At 34.8% G+C, this 14,525-nt stretch overlaps 2 protein-coding genes across 3 annotated transcripts; both read right to left on the reverse strand.

The window, feature by feature from the left end:
* Hacl (2-hydroxyacyl-CoA lyase) lies at positions 1-13,059 on the reverse strand. Of its 2 annotated transcripts, none has more exons than XM_081973061.1 (9): positions 12,715-13,059; positions 2,022-2,163; positions 1,806-1,963; positions 1,436-1,750; positions 1,198-1,382; positions 933-1,146; positions 692-877; positions 394-629; positions 1-336 (listed from the first exon to the last, which is right to left on the reverse strand). In XM_081973061.1, exons 1-9 carry the CDS (start codon positions 13,042-13,044, stop codon positions 117-119), a joined length of 1,986 nt encoding a protein of 661 aa, XP_081829187.1. In that variant the 5' UTR covers positions 13,045-13,059; the 3' UTR covers positions 1-116. The 2 variants fall into 2 exon arrangements, with proteins under 2 accessions (XP_081829187.1, XP_081829196.1); XM_081973070.1 differs by lacking the exon at positions 12,715-13,059 and adding an exon at positions 3,409-3,782.
* On the reverse strand, positions 9,530-11,794 carry LOC145724696 (heat shock protein 70 A1-like). Its single transcript, XM_081973091.1, has one exon. The coding sequence runs from the start codon at positions 11,639-11,641 to the stop codon at positions 9,692-9,694; it is 1,950 nt and encodes a 649-aa protein (XP_081829217.1). The 5' UTR covers positions 11,642-11,794; the 3' UTR covers positions 9,530-9,691.
* Positions 13,060-14,525: the final 1,466 nt, after the last annotated feature.

The raw sequence follows: 14,525 nt of genomic DNA on the forward strand, positions 1-14,525 counted from the left end.
TAGAGCATAGTTAGTTTTATTGTAACAGCAGAATACGCTTTGAAGTTAGGTACTATAAACAGGAATATACCCTGTATAAACTGTGATAAATAAACATTCAACAAAGCTTTTGCAAGTTACAACTTGGATTCAGTTAACCAATTAAAAGCCTGCGGTTTCCTATCAGCAGTGGGATTAATAAGAACATTAATAATGGTAGGACCATCTTGAATTTGCAAAGCTTCCTTAATTGCTGCCTGCAATTCGGGCACAGTCTGCACCAGAAATCCTTTCCTGTTAACTATACTCAACATCTTGTCATAACGGGTACAGCTAGACAAGCATCCGGGAGGTGTCCTAAAATTAGTAAGTAAGCTGTTTAAGAATGTTTACCTTTAACACTGTCTCGCTTACACTTTGGTGATGTCGCCACTCTCTTGAATATCCTTAAAAACTTCCGGCTCCATACCGGTGTAAATACCTGAATTATTAACTATTACTATTATAACTGGAAGTTTGTATCTGCTTAAAGTTTCAATTTCCATGCCGGAAAAGCCAAATGCAGAGTCACCTTCTACGCAAATTACTCTTTTGGTTGGTTCATTATGTCTACAGTAAAGAGCTGCGGCAATTGCAAACCCTAATCCAACCTAAGTGATGTACATGTTGTGTTAGTGTAAGTGTACTAGTAAAAGTGGGAAGTTTAAATTACCCCCATCGTTCCGAATGTTCCAGCATCCAGCCTGTGCCTAGGTAGCTTGTTCAACAACATTGTTCTGCCAATATCCATGGTATTTGCACCTTCACTAACTATAATGCAATTTTCAGGAATGTTTTCAAATAAGTTTTTAAATACCGCATAATAGTTCAAAGGCACTTGGACATCTCTTGCCATCGCCTAAAAGATAAATAATGTTTGTGTTGTCAAGAATTTAAAAAATGGTAACTGGGACCTCAACGGCGTTGATATTGTCAGAGCATTTCTTTTTCAAAGTCACCCACCATTCTTCTCTGCTTGAAAACGCATACTTTTTCTGTTTTAATTTGGTAACCAACTGTTGCACCGCTGGCTTAAGGTCACTTTGAATAGCTACTTCAGCTTTGACACTGTTGTGCAACTCTTCAGCTGTCAAGTCTATTTGGATAACTTTAACGTCGGGTGAGTACCTACTCAGAAACTATCACATTATACTTCTGGTATAGTGTGACAACAGTTACCTATTGGGTCTTCCAAAATGTAAAATCCAATTTAGTCTTGCTCCTAGCAACAGTACCACGTCAGCTTTTTGAAGTGCTAATGACCTTGCAGGTTGTACGCAATTTGCGGAAGTGTCAGAAACAACGCCTTTACCCATCGGTGTAGCCAGAAATGGAAGGTTTGTTGAGCTAATTAGTTCATTTACCTATTTGGGCCAACTCCTATAATTGTACCTAATACAGGTTTAACAATCATTACCTGTTTTTCAGCTCTAGCATACGCAGCACCTTTTCCCACAATCACTAAAGGTTTTTTGGCAGCAAGTAAAACCTGTAGAGCCTCATCAATTTTTTGAGGATCAGGAAAAATAGTTGGGATATCGGTAGGTCCATACTGCGGAGGTATTTGACTAGAATCCACTTTTCCTGATAGGATGTTGGCAGGAAAATCTAAATAGGTTGCGCCAGGTCTTCCATTTTTTGCCAACCTAACCGCCTTTTCTACGTGAAGAGGAATCAAAGAAATGCTTCCTGGTCGGGCTGAGTATTTGCAGTAAGGTCGAGCTAGCTCCACCTATCAAAAATCCTAATAAAACCATATATTTACGAAGTTTTATGTTACGTATTACCTGATTGCACTCTTGGAAACCACCAATTCCTTCATGATCTTGGGGAGCTGAGCCACCAATAACAAGCACAGGCCAGCAGTTAACTTGCGCATTTGCCATCCCTCCGAAAGTATGAAGAAGTCCTGGACCAGAAACCACCAGCACTGCTCCAGGATTGCCTATCGGTGATAAACGGAAAATTATTGATTGCATTTGTAGTGCAATGACGAATTATACCAGTCAGGTATCCAATAGCTTGAGCAGCATAACATGCCGCCTGTTCATTTCTCATTCCTATAAAATGGATGTCGGCCATTTGTAATGCCATGCTCAGCTCAATCACTGGATAGCCAATAATTCCAAAAACGTATTCTATGCCCTAAAATGTATGACAAAAATATTTAATCTAAATACATGCAGCAAAAGTAAAGAAAAATGGAAGGAAAGTAAAGGTTTTGAATGCAACGTTAGCTTCTTAATTTCCCTTCTATTTGGAACTTGCGTTTTTCAATTTGTTATTTTAGTATATCGTGCCTAATAATATTACTTAGATGTATAGATCAAAATCTTGATTTCCGGTAATCGCTGACCCAGTTTAATTAAAGCGAGAGTTAACGCATAAGATAGGCTACACGTCGAAAAACCACCTCTCATATTGATATCAGTGTAATGCTACCAAGCACTTCCGATTTCTGATATCAATACAAGGATGAAAAGCGGAAAGGGTGTTACACTCTTATGGGTTATTCCACCGTCGTACTTAAAGCCAAGTTTAAGTTAAGTGAAGTTCAGACTGTGACGTTTTTCACTGATTCTGTCTTATTCAAAACCAACACAGCTTTAACTCGGTTTAAAATACAACAACGGTGCAAATGGAAGCCAGAAATCAACCGTTCAAAAAACGTTTTGAATTTTTTTACACAATATGAAACTGTTTTTTCTATTTTTGCTTCCTCGAACTTGCGATTAACACCATAAATTTTAAAGAAATAGAAAAATTGAGACAAAAACTTTTTTTTAGATTTTATTCAAATTCTCTATTTAAACTTTGAAGCGCCCTCTATGAATCAACCGTGCACACTTTTACAGATTAGGTTCGAATCAGGATTCGAACAGCTTGTCGTTTGTCATCGAGTTTGTATGTATAGGAAAAGATAGCGCCAGCTTGAATTTGTACCGACACATTGTTGCCACTGATACCCAGATATAAGAATGGCTAATAAAGGAAAGAATTCAAAGTCATAAAGTAATGCAAAATTAATGTGCGAAGTGTTTATACTGAAAAGCTAAATGTAAAACCAATGTTTGGCGTGTGTTTTAATTTGATAAATGTACGTTCGTTAAAAATGTCTGGCATCAGTGTAAAATCCTTGACAAATCATATGTTTATACGTGTAGCGTCACTAGCGTGTATTAGCAAGTAGTTACAGAAAACTATTTTAAACAACATTTTTGTTATTAAAACATATATATTTACTGTTAATAAAGACATTTAATGAAAGTTAACACTTTGACTTTTCTATAAAGCAATGTTTTGCATTCTTTTGTAGCACAGTGTGTTTTATTTTGTGAAATGTCCAAGTAAAAAAAATGTTTGGGCTGCAACTAAAGTAGAAAAAGTTACCTGAACTTTTAAAGCTTGGGCTAATACAGTATTACCATCAACTTCCTCTCCCATTTTGCTGCACACTTCTTCACAATAATTGTATAATTTTCTTATATCTTCGCTTTTAAAGCTGTGTTGACGAAGCTGGCTTGACTAAACACAATACACTGCTTAACCACTATAGTAAGGTTATAGTTCACTTTTAATTATATGTATAAAAATTATATTGTCCTGTATTATGTAAAATAACACAAACATCTATATTTTAATGGAAACAGTTGTTGTTTTTACGGTGTGTATATAGTGTGTACCCAAATATGAATCGTATTACTATAGGAATAAAATATTGGACTAAAATTGGTACATTTACATGTACTTGTATATCAATGTCTAAGGTATGTGGGTACTTGAAAGAAAGCAAAGTTTAATTATTAACATGATTATCATTAGCAAGCATCAGATTAGAAGGTCAAGTAGATATACAGGGTGGTTCAGTTTTAAATGTCAATAATTCAGCATTCGATATCCCATCAAAAAATAAGTTGACATGCAATTATGTTATTTTCCTGACAAAGGCAAATACAGTCCTTCAAAGTAGTTATGAAATTAATACTCATTAGGTGATTTTAATGACGTTTGTCAAAACTGTCCAGTGGCGTAGATACAGAAAGATGTTATTTTCTACGTCACTGAATATTTTTCAAAAATTACAGTTTCTTTTACTTTTCTTGTTCATTTTGAAAAATAAGTCTCTCGCTTATCAAATTCTGATTTGAAACTTTGTTTACGAGATAATTGAGTTATTACGTTCAAAGACCCAAAACCAACCCAACCCGACTTAAAAATGTATCTTTAAAACGGTGAAAATTTACTTAAGAACCTTAATAGTATATTACGCAACTAGTGCTGTAAGAAGCATTTTACACACGATATGGAATAAGTTACGCTCAAAGCCACGTAGCGGCGAATATGTAATTCCATGAGTGCGTAAAATGCCTTTAGAGCACGTGTGACGTACTATACTTTACCTACGACCAAATGGAAAGTGCTGTTTTTGCAATTCATATAATTTAGAGTAATTTTTCATAAAAAAAAATATATTTTCAACGTATTGACATCATATTTGTACTAAAAAAAAAAACAGCATAAAATAATAATATTCTATTATCATAATCTGGTTTTTGTAATAGTTTGTGTATACTTTCACAGTAAAGGCAAATGCAAGGGACAGTTTATCAATGAACTGGTAAATTTTTCAGGATGGTATTTCCATTGCAACATCAAAAATCATCTGCAATAAATTATCAGTTACACTTAGAATAGCGAATATCCGAAATTGCAAAAAGTAAAATAGGTTATTAGATTTATTTTGTAAGGCATTGGTAAAATAAGTAAATAGCATAATATCTGGAAACATGTAACAACTTCATACCAAGAACATGGTTGCTTCAATTACTTTATTTTTATGAATATTGTGTCCTATTCAGGTTAGCATATTTTTCTGCCAGGATTTCAATATTATGTTACAATTATCGATTATGGTACGTAATGCTGATTAGACACTTTTCTAATAAAAATTATGTTACAATTCGATAATTATGTTACACTCTGGCAACGCTGCTTCCCGCAGCCGCAGTCCGCAGTTTATGCCCCCCCATTTAGTTTTGGTCTCTGTGAGAGAGATTAAATATAGCAGTGTTGCCTAACTGTACTATATTTTATCTTTTTTCCTAACAACAATCTTATTATGAATAAAAGGGATTGTGTTTTATAGATAATTGCATTCTATTTGTACTAAATATAACTTCTTAAAGTTATTATTGTTTATAAGCATTTGAAAGTTTACTGTCATTTTATATGGTCATAGACTATAATTTCTTGGGTTTCATCAAATTTTACAGGTTAGTAAAGACGTGGTAACGTTTCAAAGACGCACTGCGCATGCTCTTTTCTTGCTTGCTTACAGCCGTACAACCAAACCAACTATTTTATTTGGGTTTGAGTTCAAGTGGGGTCTCCAGTGATTTTTTGTGTTATTTACTAGTGACTTGTGATTATTGACTTAAGAAATAGGGCACCAATTATGCCTCATCAATGCTATGTGTGCAAAAAAAACCGCGTACTTACACCCAAACCTAACCTTTCACAGGTCAGTTGGAAAAGTAAACAGTAAGCATGGGCATAAGTAAAGGAATTAAATTTTGCTTTGTGTTTTCTGTGAGGGAACCCTAGTATATTGCAAGGGAAAAATACAAATGCTTTGCGTGTGTTTATGATAAACCATAATATTAGCTCAACACCACCAACTATTATATTATAATTTATTTCATGTTTAAAACAAAGTTTAACTAAAGTTATAATTTTCAACCATGACATTACGTTTACGCTTTGTCTATTATACAGGCTGTCCCTGAAATGACTGTATTGACTGTACAACACTTAATCACAAATTTCTTGGTCAAAAATAAGGCGATCTAAGCAAACTTACCTATATCCAAAGTTGCTTAATTTTGCCGCTACAGGGCGCCAAAGTTCTCAAAGTAATATCGTTTTTTCAAAATAATTTTAAAAGGCGTTTATCGATTTTTACGAGATTTAGGGCCAAAAGTTACTACATAAATTGACATGTTCTTAGTTTTTAACTTTATGCATAGAAAAGTTTTGTCACAGTTACAATAATTTGTAGGTTTTACTTATTGTTAACATAGTTAGGCATTAAGTAAAGTTTTATCGAGGATATTATCAAATTATGTTATTTCATTGGCATGTTTGTAGTAGAATACTAGTGTATTGGTATTGGAACTGGTATTAGAAAGTATAGTGTCAGCAATAGGAAGTTTTCCACTAAACATTCCAACCAGAAACACCTTCCCTGAAAATTATGGTTGGTTGAATTTCTAGGTTTCCTGCAAATAAGGAAAGGCGAAACATTTGGTTTTCTGTTTTGGGATTTGACATCAATCTAAAATTGCCTAAACATCCAGAAATATGTTCAAGTCATTTTGACACTGCTGATTATTTCTATAAAAGAGATGGAAAGAAGTACCTCCAGCAGGATGCTTTACCGAAAGGTTTTGAAGATCCATTTTTTTCAAGGTAATTGAACACCTTATAATTGATGTATACAGGTGTGGTAAATCCAAAACCGACCATAGGAAAACCGCGTAACGGACAAAGAAACGTACATTATTGCATGCGCGGGACTAAGACAGAAAACGAAAAAAATATCAAGTAGGCCATATTTTCAGCGCGCTGTTGCCAAACGCCAAGTATCACTCAAATACCGTCGACAAAATAACTTGGCGTTTGGCAACAGCGCGCTGAAAATATGGCCTACTTGATATTTTTTTCGTTTTCTGTCTTAGTCCCGCGCATGCAATAATGTACGTTTCTCTGTCCGTTACGCGGTTTTCCTATGGTCGGTTTTGGATTTACCACACCTGTATAAGTTTAATATATTTTGCATTTTGTCTCCAATCACTCAATATTGCACCAACAATCAGTTGGTTAAGAGTTAAATGAAGGTCATATAACATCAGATAGTTTGAGCTTTATGGGCAAGATTAATTCCCACTTGTTATAAACTGTATTGAGTTTGACATTTCAGTATTGTACCTACTTTGTTTGTCAAATTGATTTAAAAATAAGATTATTTCCGGTGGTAATGTACAGTGATTGTGGACAAAATACAGTATTATTCTAAAATTGTATGCATTCTCATGGGATATCTCCCCTAGCTTTTTGAATAACATGCTGTTCTTCCATTTTTAGCTTTAGTAAAGATACTGGTGAGAAGCTTCTAGACAAACCATCTGATGATAAGAGTTCTGACACTTTAAGTGAAGTAGAAAGGTTAGTAGTAATGCCAATTTACCAATTAGATATTTTATGATTTGACTGTGCTTATAATTGAACTATGATTCAGCACTGTCAAGTAAATTGGAGGGTATTTGGCTTTTTATTTCAAAACAATCTATTATAACAGAGTAGTTTTATCATAAAAACTTTTCTTAAAACACTTTGGCATAGTTTTCCTGAAAACTTATTTTTCTGGTCAAATTTATTAAACTTTTAAACTTCAAGTACATAAAATGGTTTCAAAATAAAATGAAGCTGTTAAATAGCCTGTTCCAAATCTAAATGGTGTTCTGAAACTATTGTGCCAGAATTGGAGGGTTAGTAATTCTCGTCAAAACCGACGTTGTTCTCTGATAAACTCATAAACCTATGTGAACTGAACAACCGCCGAACTTTGCGTACGGATGATTAGTGGACTGTATTATTTTCTTGAAAAATTGTATATAACTATAATAATAACTATATTTCGCAAAAATAACCACACTGTATAAATGTATGATAATTTATACTTTCATTCAATTCATTATTGTACTAGTAGCATAATGTAGTTATTAGTAGTTTAAAAATTTAAAATGGGACAACCTGTATATTTTTGCATTGTATGTACTCGTATAATGCCATATACTTATCTGTATCCGTTTTCGAGATATTTAGCATTTTTAAAATTGTACATTTTCAGTCTCCAAAACAATTTCATTTTACACAAATCAGAAAAAATGTTTTTCGTGGTTTTTGGGTTTTGTCATATTAAACAAAGTTTTATCTAAGAGTGGGAGCAGAAAAACGTCAAAAATAATGATGATTAGCTTCAAAGTCAATTAGTCAAAGTAAGTTTTGTATCACAATTTTCGAAGAAGCACGTATTTTTATAACACAACTTTGTTTAACACGCAACAAAACAGAAAAATCAAAGAAAACTCATTTTCTGATATGAATAAATAAAAATTATTTTGGATACCGATAATATGAAATTTTACATAACATGGTAAATAACTGAACAACAGATACATAAAAGTTTTTCAACGAAACAAATAATCAGGATATGCAAAAATACACATTTGGGAGAGAATGTCCCATTTAAAATAAGCCAGTTAACAGCTACTTTCGGGTAAACCGAAAATATTTTTAAAATATAGCAAGCATCAAATTTATTTTCATTAAAAAATTTCAAACTTCTATAAATTTTTGATACTAATAAATTTTTAATAAACGGTTCGGGTGGCTAACCTTTTATGTTTTTGTAATGGGAATTTTGAAGCCATTTATCTTGCATTCACCTGATTGTTGAGAATGAAAATGCCAATTACTAAACACAATTGACGTTTTAAAGTCTTTGTCCACGACCAACCAATAATGTACCAATATTCAGCGTGTTGACAGAAGCTAAATGAAGGTCATATAGCGTCAGAGGGATTAATGAAGAGGAATAATGATCATTATTCCCTCTCGACCTAAAGGTGGTTGCACACCAAGCATAAAACATGGGATATGCGGTATTTCTTGCATGTAGACATCCACTTATGTCTTTGCAATTACTGCTAATTCAGAATACCATTTTCTTAACAAATACACCGCAATAACACAGTACAGGAGTTTGCCAAATCATTAGGTAAATTCCATAATTTATATTTGAAATATTTTTGGTGCATGACCGCCCTTAGTTCTGTGGTTTTTTAAGTTGACATTGACAACGTCAGTGCCCTTGTGGTCGTAGGCGGCAACGCTGGGGGTGCGTTCAGAAATAGGGCTGGTGTGCGCACCGTGGCCTTTGTCACATGCCACCATATAGTTATGTAAATAAATTGTTCACGTGATCCATTTTTTCCCAAATTCTGTCACGACTTGTACACCGACGGCCATTCTAAACGCGATCCTAATCGTATCGAGTTTGACATTTCAGTTGTTATGGCGGATTTGAGAGATTACCTATATTATTTATTATCTACATAAAAGAGTATCAACTTCTAATTTGCCTGCACTTGGCATTAGTGGTAATGGACAGTGGTCGTGGACAAAGTATAGTATTATCCTCGTTTTTTATGGCCATTAATCCCACGGGAGATTTGCGTCCCTCGCCTGCGGCTCGTGACGTAAACATCCCCCTTAGGGATTAATGGCTATCATAAAAAGCTCGTTGAATAATATACTATTAAAGTTAACTTTATTTTGACTCGTAAGCAGTCATATTTTTGTATAAAAAAACTTTTTTGAAAAAAGTTGTTATCATATAACTTTTTTTTTTTTTTTTTTAAGGTAAAAACACATAAATTAAAAAACACAATTTTTTTTTTAAAACAAATAATTTATTTAAAAATAAAAAAATGGTACAAAAATAATAGTTAACAAGTACTTAATAGTTCAGTTCTAATTACATAGTAATTTTACATTGAAACAAAATTCCTGATCAAACAAGAATTCAACAAACTAGTACTTAGTTTAACATTTAATCCACTTCTTCGATGGTTGGTCCTGACTTGCCACCACCAAATCCTCCAGCTTGCTGTCCACAGCTCCCTCCAGGCATTCCTCCATAGTTATTATTTTGAGAAGCGCCGCCACCGTACATTTTGGCCATTATAGGACTGCACACTGATGTTAATTGTTTTTGCCTGTCTTCAAACTCTTCTTTTTCAGCTAAAGTGTTGCTATCCAGCCACCTCAAAGCTTCCGAGCATTCCCTCTCCACCGTGGCTTTGTCCTCACTACTGAGCTTATCTCCACAATCTTGGACGGCTTGCTTGAGTTGGAAGATGTATGCTTCTAGTTGGTTACGAGCAGCCACTTTTTCCCTTTGTTTTTCATCTTCTTCTTTGTACCTTTCGGCTTCAGACAACATCCTGTCAATGTCAGCTTGAGACAGTCGTCCTTTGTCGTTTCTAATGGTAATGTTCTTTTCTTTGCCTGAGCTAGTGTCTTTAGCGGATACGTTGAGGATACCATTGGCGTCCAAGTCGAAGGTAACGTCGATTTTAGGAACACCACGAGGTGCTGGTGGTATTCCAGTCAAGTCAAATGTGCCCAGAAGGTTGTTGTCTTTAGTCATGGCACGTTCACCTTCAAATACTTGAACGGTGACTGCTGGCTGGTTGTCCGCATAGGTGGTAAAGGTTTGGGTCTGTTTGCATGGAATCCTTGCATTTCTTTCTATGATCTTGGTCATCACTCCACCAGCAGTTTCGATACCCAAAGACAGTGGAGTTACATCAACTAAGAGAACGTCTTGGATTTTATTGTCGGTTTCTCCACTAAGAACTGCAGCTTGAACAGCCGCTCCGTAGGCCACAGCTTCGTCAGGGTTGATACTTAAGTTCAGCTGTTTTCCATTAAAGAAGTTTTGCAGGAGTTGTTGGATTTTAGGAATTCTTGTAGAACCTCCCACCAGGACAATATCATGAATGGCACCTTTGTCCATTTTAGCATCTGTAAGAGCTTTTTCCACAGGTTGTAGGGTTCCCCTAAACAAGTCGGCATTTAATTCTTCAAATCTCGCCCTGGTAACTTTGGTGTAGAAGTCGACTCCTTCAAATAAGGCGTCAATTTCAATGGTGGCTTCAGTGCTGGATGACAAGGTCCTCTTGGCACGTTCTGCTGCAGTTCTCAGTCTTCTCAAAGCTCTTGGGTTGGAGCGGAGATCCTTTTTGAATTTCCTCTTGAATTCATCAGCCAGATGGTTAACTAATCGATTGTCAAAGTCTTCACCACCTAGATGTGTATCACCAGCAGTGGCTCTAACTTCAAACAAGGAACCTTCGTCGATGGTTAAGATGGAAACATCGAAGGTTCCGCCTCCCAGATCAAAAATAAGAACGTTTCGTTCTCCTTTAAGGTTTTTATCCAAGCCGTAAGCTAAAGCGGCTGCTGTAGGCTCATTGATGATCCTCATGACATTCAGACCAGCTATAGCACCGGCATCTTTGGTTGCTTGTCTTTGGGAGTCGTTAAAGTAGGCTGGTACTGTGATGACTGCATCCTTGATGGGCACTCCCAAATAAGCTTCTGCGGTTTCTTTCATTTTGGTCAAAACCATCGAACTGACTTCTTCAGGAGCAAATCGTTTTACTTCACCCTTGTACTCGACCTGGATCTTTGGTTTGCCTCCATCGTTGATGACTTTGAATGGCCAGTGTTTGATGTCCTGCTGGATTTTGGGATCATCGAATTTGCGTCCAATTAACCTCTTGGCGTCGAAGACGGTGTTGGATGGGTTCATGGCCACTTGGTTCTTAGCAGCATCACCGATGAGCCTTTCGGTGTCGGTAAAGGCCACATAACTAGGTGTTGTTCGGTTACCTTGGTCGTTGGCAATGATTTCCACTTTTCCGTGCTGCCATACACCCACGCAGGAGTAGGTGGTTCCCAAGTCAATACCGATTGCTGGAGCTTTCTTCACCATTTTTCTGTCTTTGATGTTAACTTTCGCTTGATCACTTGAAAATCTCACTATTACTTAGTACACTGAGTTAAACTCGCGTTTGTATAAGTTCGCTTGTATATCGCGTGTCGTTTTATTCGCTTCAACTATTTGAATCGTCTGAATATCGCGCCGACCCGAAGTGCTTATATAAGCCGGCCGACCTCATTCGAATCGATTCGAATATTCTAGGCTAGCTACACTGACTTCAAGCCTGGGGGGCTTCTTCTTCTACACAGTGGGTCAAATAAAGGTGATCTAAATAAGAGTTCTGTTTATTAATTTTTGGTAGTGGTTAGATTAATTATGCACGGTTACCATAGCTGGTTAAACATTCTGAAACTATTTGAATATGCAGTTGTAAAACAAACCCTTCTACTTTTCAACTCAATAAACTGTTACTTGAACCACTCAGTATAAGTTTCGGTATTCTCTAGAGTGCAGCGATTTCAAAAATTATTTTTATCAGTTTTTTATTAATTGTGTTTAGAGTAAGGAGGTTTGGAATATAAGCACCTTACTAAATACAGTTTAAGTTAACTTTATGTGCAAAAAAAGAAGTTTTTCAAAGATAATATCCATAACAAACATGTTCTTATACACATAATAAATAACAATATAAATAGTAAACAACAATAGGTCACATTTACTAAGTTAGGTTAGTATGTATAATATTGTTGACCCAGTACAACCAAACTCCATCAGTTACTAGCAGAATACTAAAACCGTGAGTAAAATTACTACTTATTTTGGTATAAAGATATCAATTTTTTTTATTTAAACTGTGTATTTTCCTAGTTGTTCTCACATGAGCGCTTATTATTGAGTCAGTTATCCTGTAAATGTATCTATTTACTTGCTCATTGCCTAGTTAATTTCTTGTAACTTTTTGATCTAATTTTCGGTCATCAATGTTATTAAACCGTACGTTGAACTTGTATTACATAAGCAATATTGTAAATTATGAAAAATTTTCGCTATAATTAAATACTGCGCAAAAAACCTTCTAGAAACCCTAGTCGCGCTAAAAACAATAACAATACCGCAATACAAACCACGTTGTTCGAGAAGCACGGTAAAATCGATAACACAACAGCTGTCTGGCGAATTATCTCGAACTTTGTTGTAGTTTTACACAGTGGCTTAAATAAACTCACGGATAACTTGGATACAGCAACATTTTTAACGGCCTGTATTTCTAAACTGCCTAAGCCGAATTTAATATGATGACCTGTACTAAGTAGTATATTTCTATTATTTTTCTTTACAGTTTTAGTGAATTTGAACTTGCTGCTTGAGAAACGCTGTTTTTTATCCACGAACTCTCCAACTGATTGTACCGAATTCAAACATTTACTTGATTTTATCCACTTGTACTGGTTCATCACACAATATTATACTATACTTTCAACAAAATCAATCTATACTATCTTTTCAGTAACAGCATCAGTTGTTTCGTCCAGATTTCCTGTAACATTTTCTTCGTTTTGTTCAGTTGAGTATAAAATCATAAAACTGCTACATTTACATAATTACACTGTGCTAGTCTTTCTCGAACTTTTGGGTGACAGTTTCTAGAACACTTAAGTATAGAAATATAAATTATTGGAACAAGTTATATGTTTCATACGTAACCCTTTTATTAGGAATACTTAATGTTTATACTTAAGTCATGTAATGTGTAGTCAGTAACTATTTTTATAAAAAATTTCTAGAAACAGAATGCTCGAGTTCAGTTCCATATTATTAAGCTCACTTTGTAACTCGTCCAAAATAAATTTGTGTTTTTTTAAAAACCATTATTTTTGGTTTGTAAATTTAACTAACACTGTGTAGTACGTTTCAAAGAAAGTTCGAGATGTTTTGTCGTTGCCAATCCTATCAATGCCAACCCACTTCATGGAGCCTTGAACTGATATTTTTTCTTTTTGCTTGAATGTAATGTTTTTGGCACAGCTTGTTTACTTTCGATAAAAGTCCGGGCTAAATTTATCAAAACTTTGTTGTGGTTGGCTTTAAATAGATCAGCCGCGAACTAAATTTATGGAAAACACATGTATTTGCAAAATTGTGTCTATGCTTAATGAATATTACCCACAACAGCAGGTTGTTGTTGCAAATTCATCAACCAATATGCATGTCTGTAGTAGTGGATTCATACCTACTTAATTGAAATACCTACAAATTTAGAAATTAAACAAATTTTTCTTTCCTATTTTTCAAAATAAAATGGGATGCCGGAACAGACAGGAATATTTCATTAGGAGTACAAAAATAAAAAATTTTCCGTGCGCGTATGACCAATTCAGGTGTAAGCGAAAGCCGAACACCGAAAGTCATGCAAGCACGGAAAATCTATTTTTGTACGAATTATAAATATGACGATATTTTTCATTATACTTATTTGAAAACGAAGGCATTAAAACCAGACTTGAGAAAAAATGACATGACTGACACCTAACTGATCATTTCTAGGACTAGTTTAAAGTAGTTCAAAGGTGATTTAAAATTGTTGTAAGTTATCACTGTCAGGCAATGTCCATAAAACGTCAACAAATACTGCGGAAATATATCTAAATATTCCAGCATTTACATATTAAATGACAATGCAGTTTTGTGCTAAATATTTGTCTGCTTATAAATTATCTTAAATTTAATATATTGTGCTGTACGTTTCTATTTTAAAGCCATTTACTCTAAATGTTTTCAAAGAAGTATAATGAAAAAATGTTTTAAATGTGTCGTTTGCTTCTTTAGTTGTCACATTTGAAATATCTATCTTTCTATTACATTGTTATTTCATTCCATACTAATTAGATTTAATTATATACCGTTTATTATTTTTCTTGCTAGCTTGCTTTATCTT

The sequence above is a fragment of the Ips typographus genome, linkage group LG1 (genome assembly GCF_016097725.1).
Source record: "Ips typographus isolate SLU linkage group LG1, UJ_Ityp_2.0, whole genome shotgun sequence".
Taxonomy (NCBI): domain Eukaryota; kingdom Metazoa; phylum Arthropoda; class Insecta; order Coleoptera; family Curculionidae; genus Ips; species Ips typographus.

Coding starts and splice junctions, on each gene's coding strand:
- LOC145724696 (XM_081973091.1), bottom strand. CDS start 11,641: ATGGTGAAGAAAGCTCCAGCAATCGGTATTGACTTGGGAACCACCTAC.
- Hacl (XM_081973061.1), bottom strand. CDS start 13,044: ATGAACCAGTACAAGTGGATAAAATCAAGTAAATGTTTGAATTCGGTA. Junction 1,383..1,435: donor ATGCTAGAGCTGAAAAACAG/GTAATGATTGTT, acceptor TGGCCCAAATAG/GTAAATGAACTAATTAGCTC. Junction 337..393: donor AGTGGCGACATCACCAAAGT/GTAAGCGAGACA, acceptor TACTAATTTTAG/GACACCTCCCGGATGCTTGT.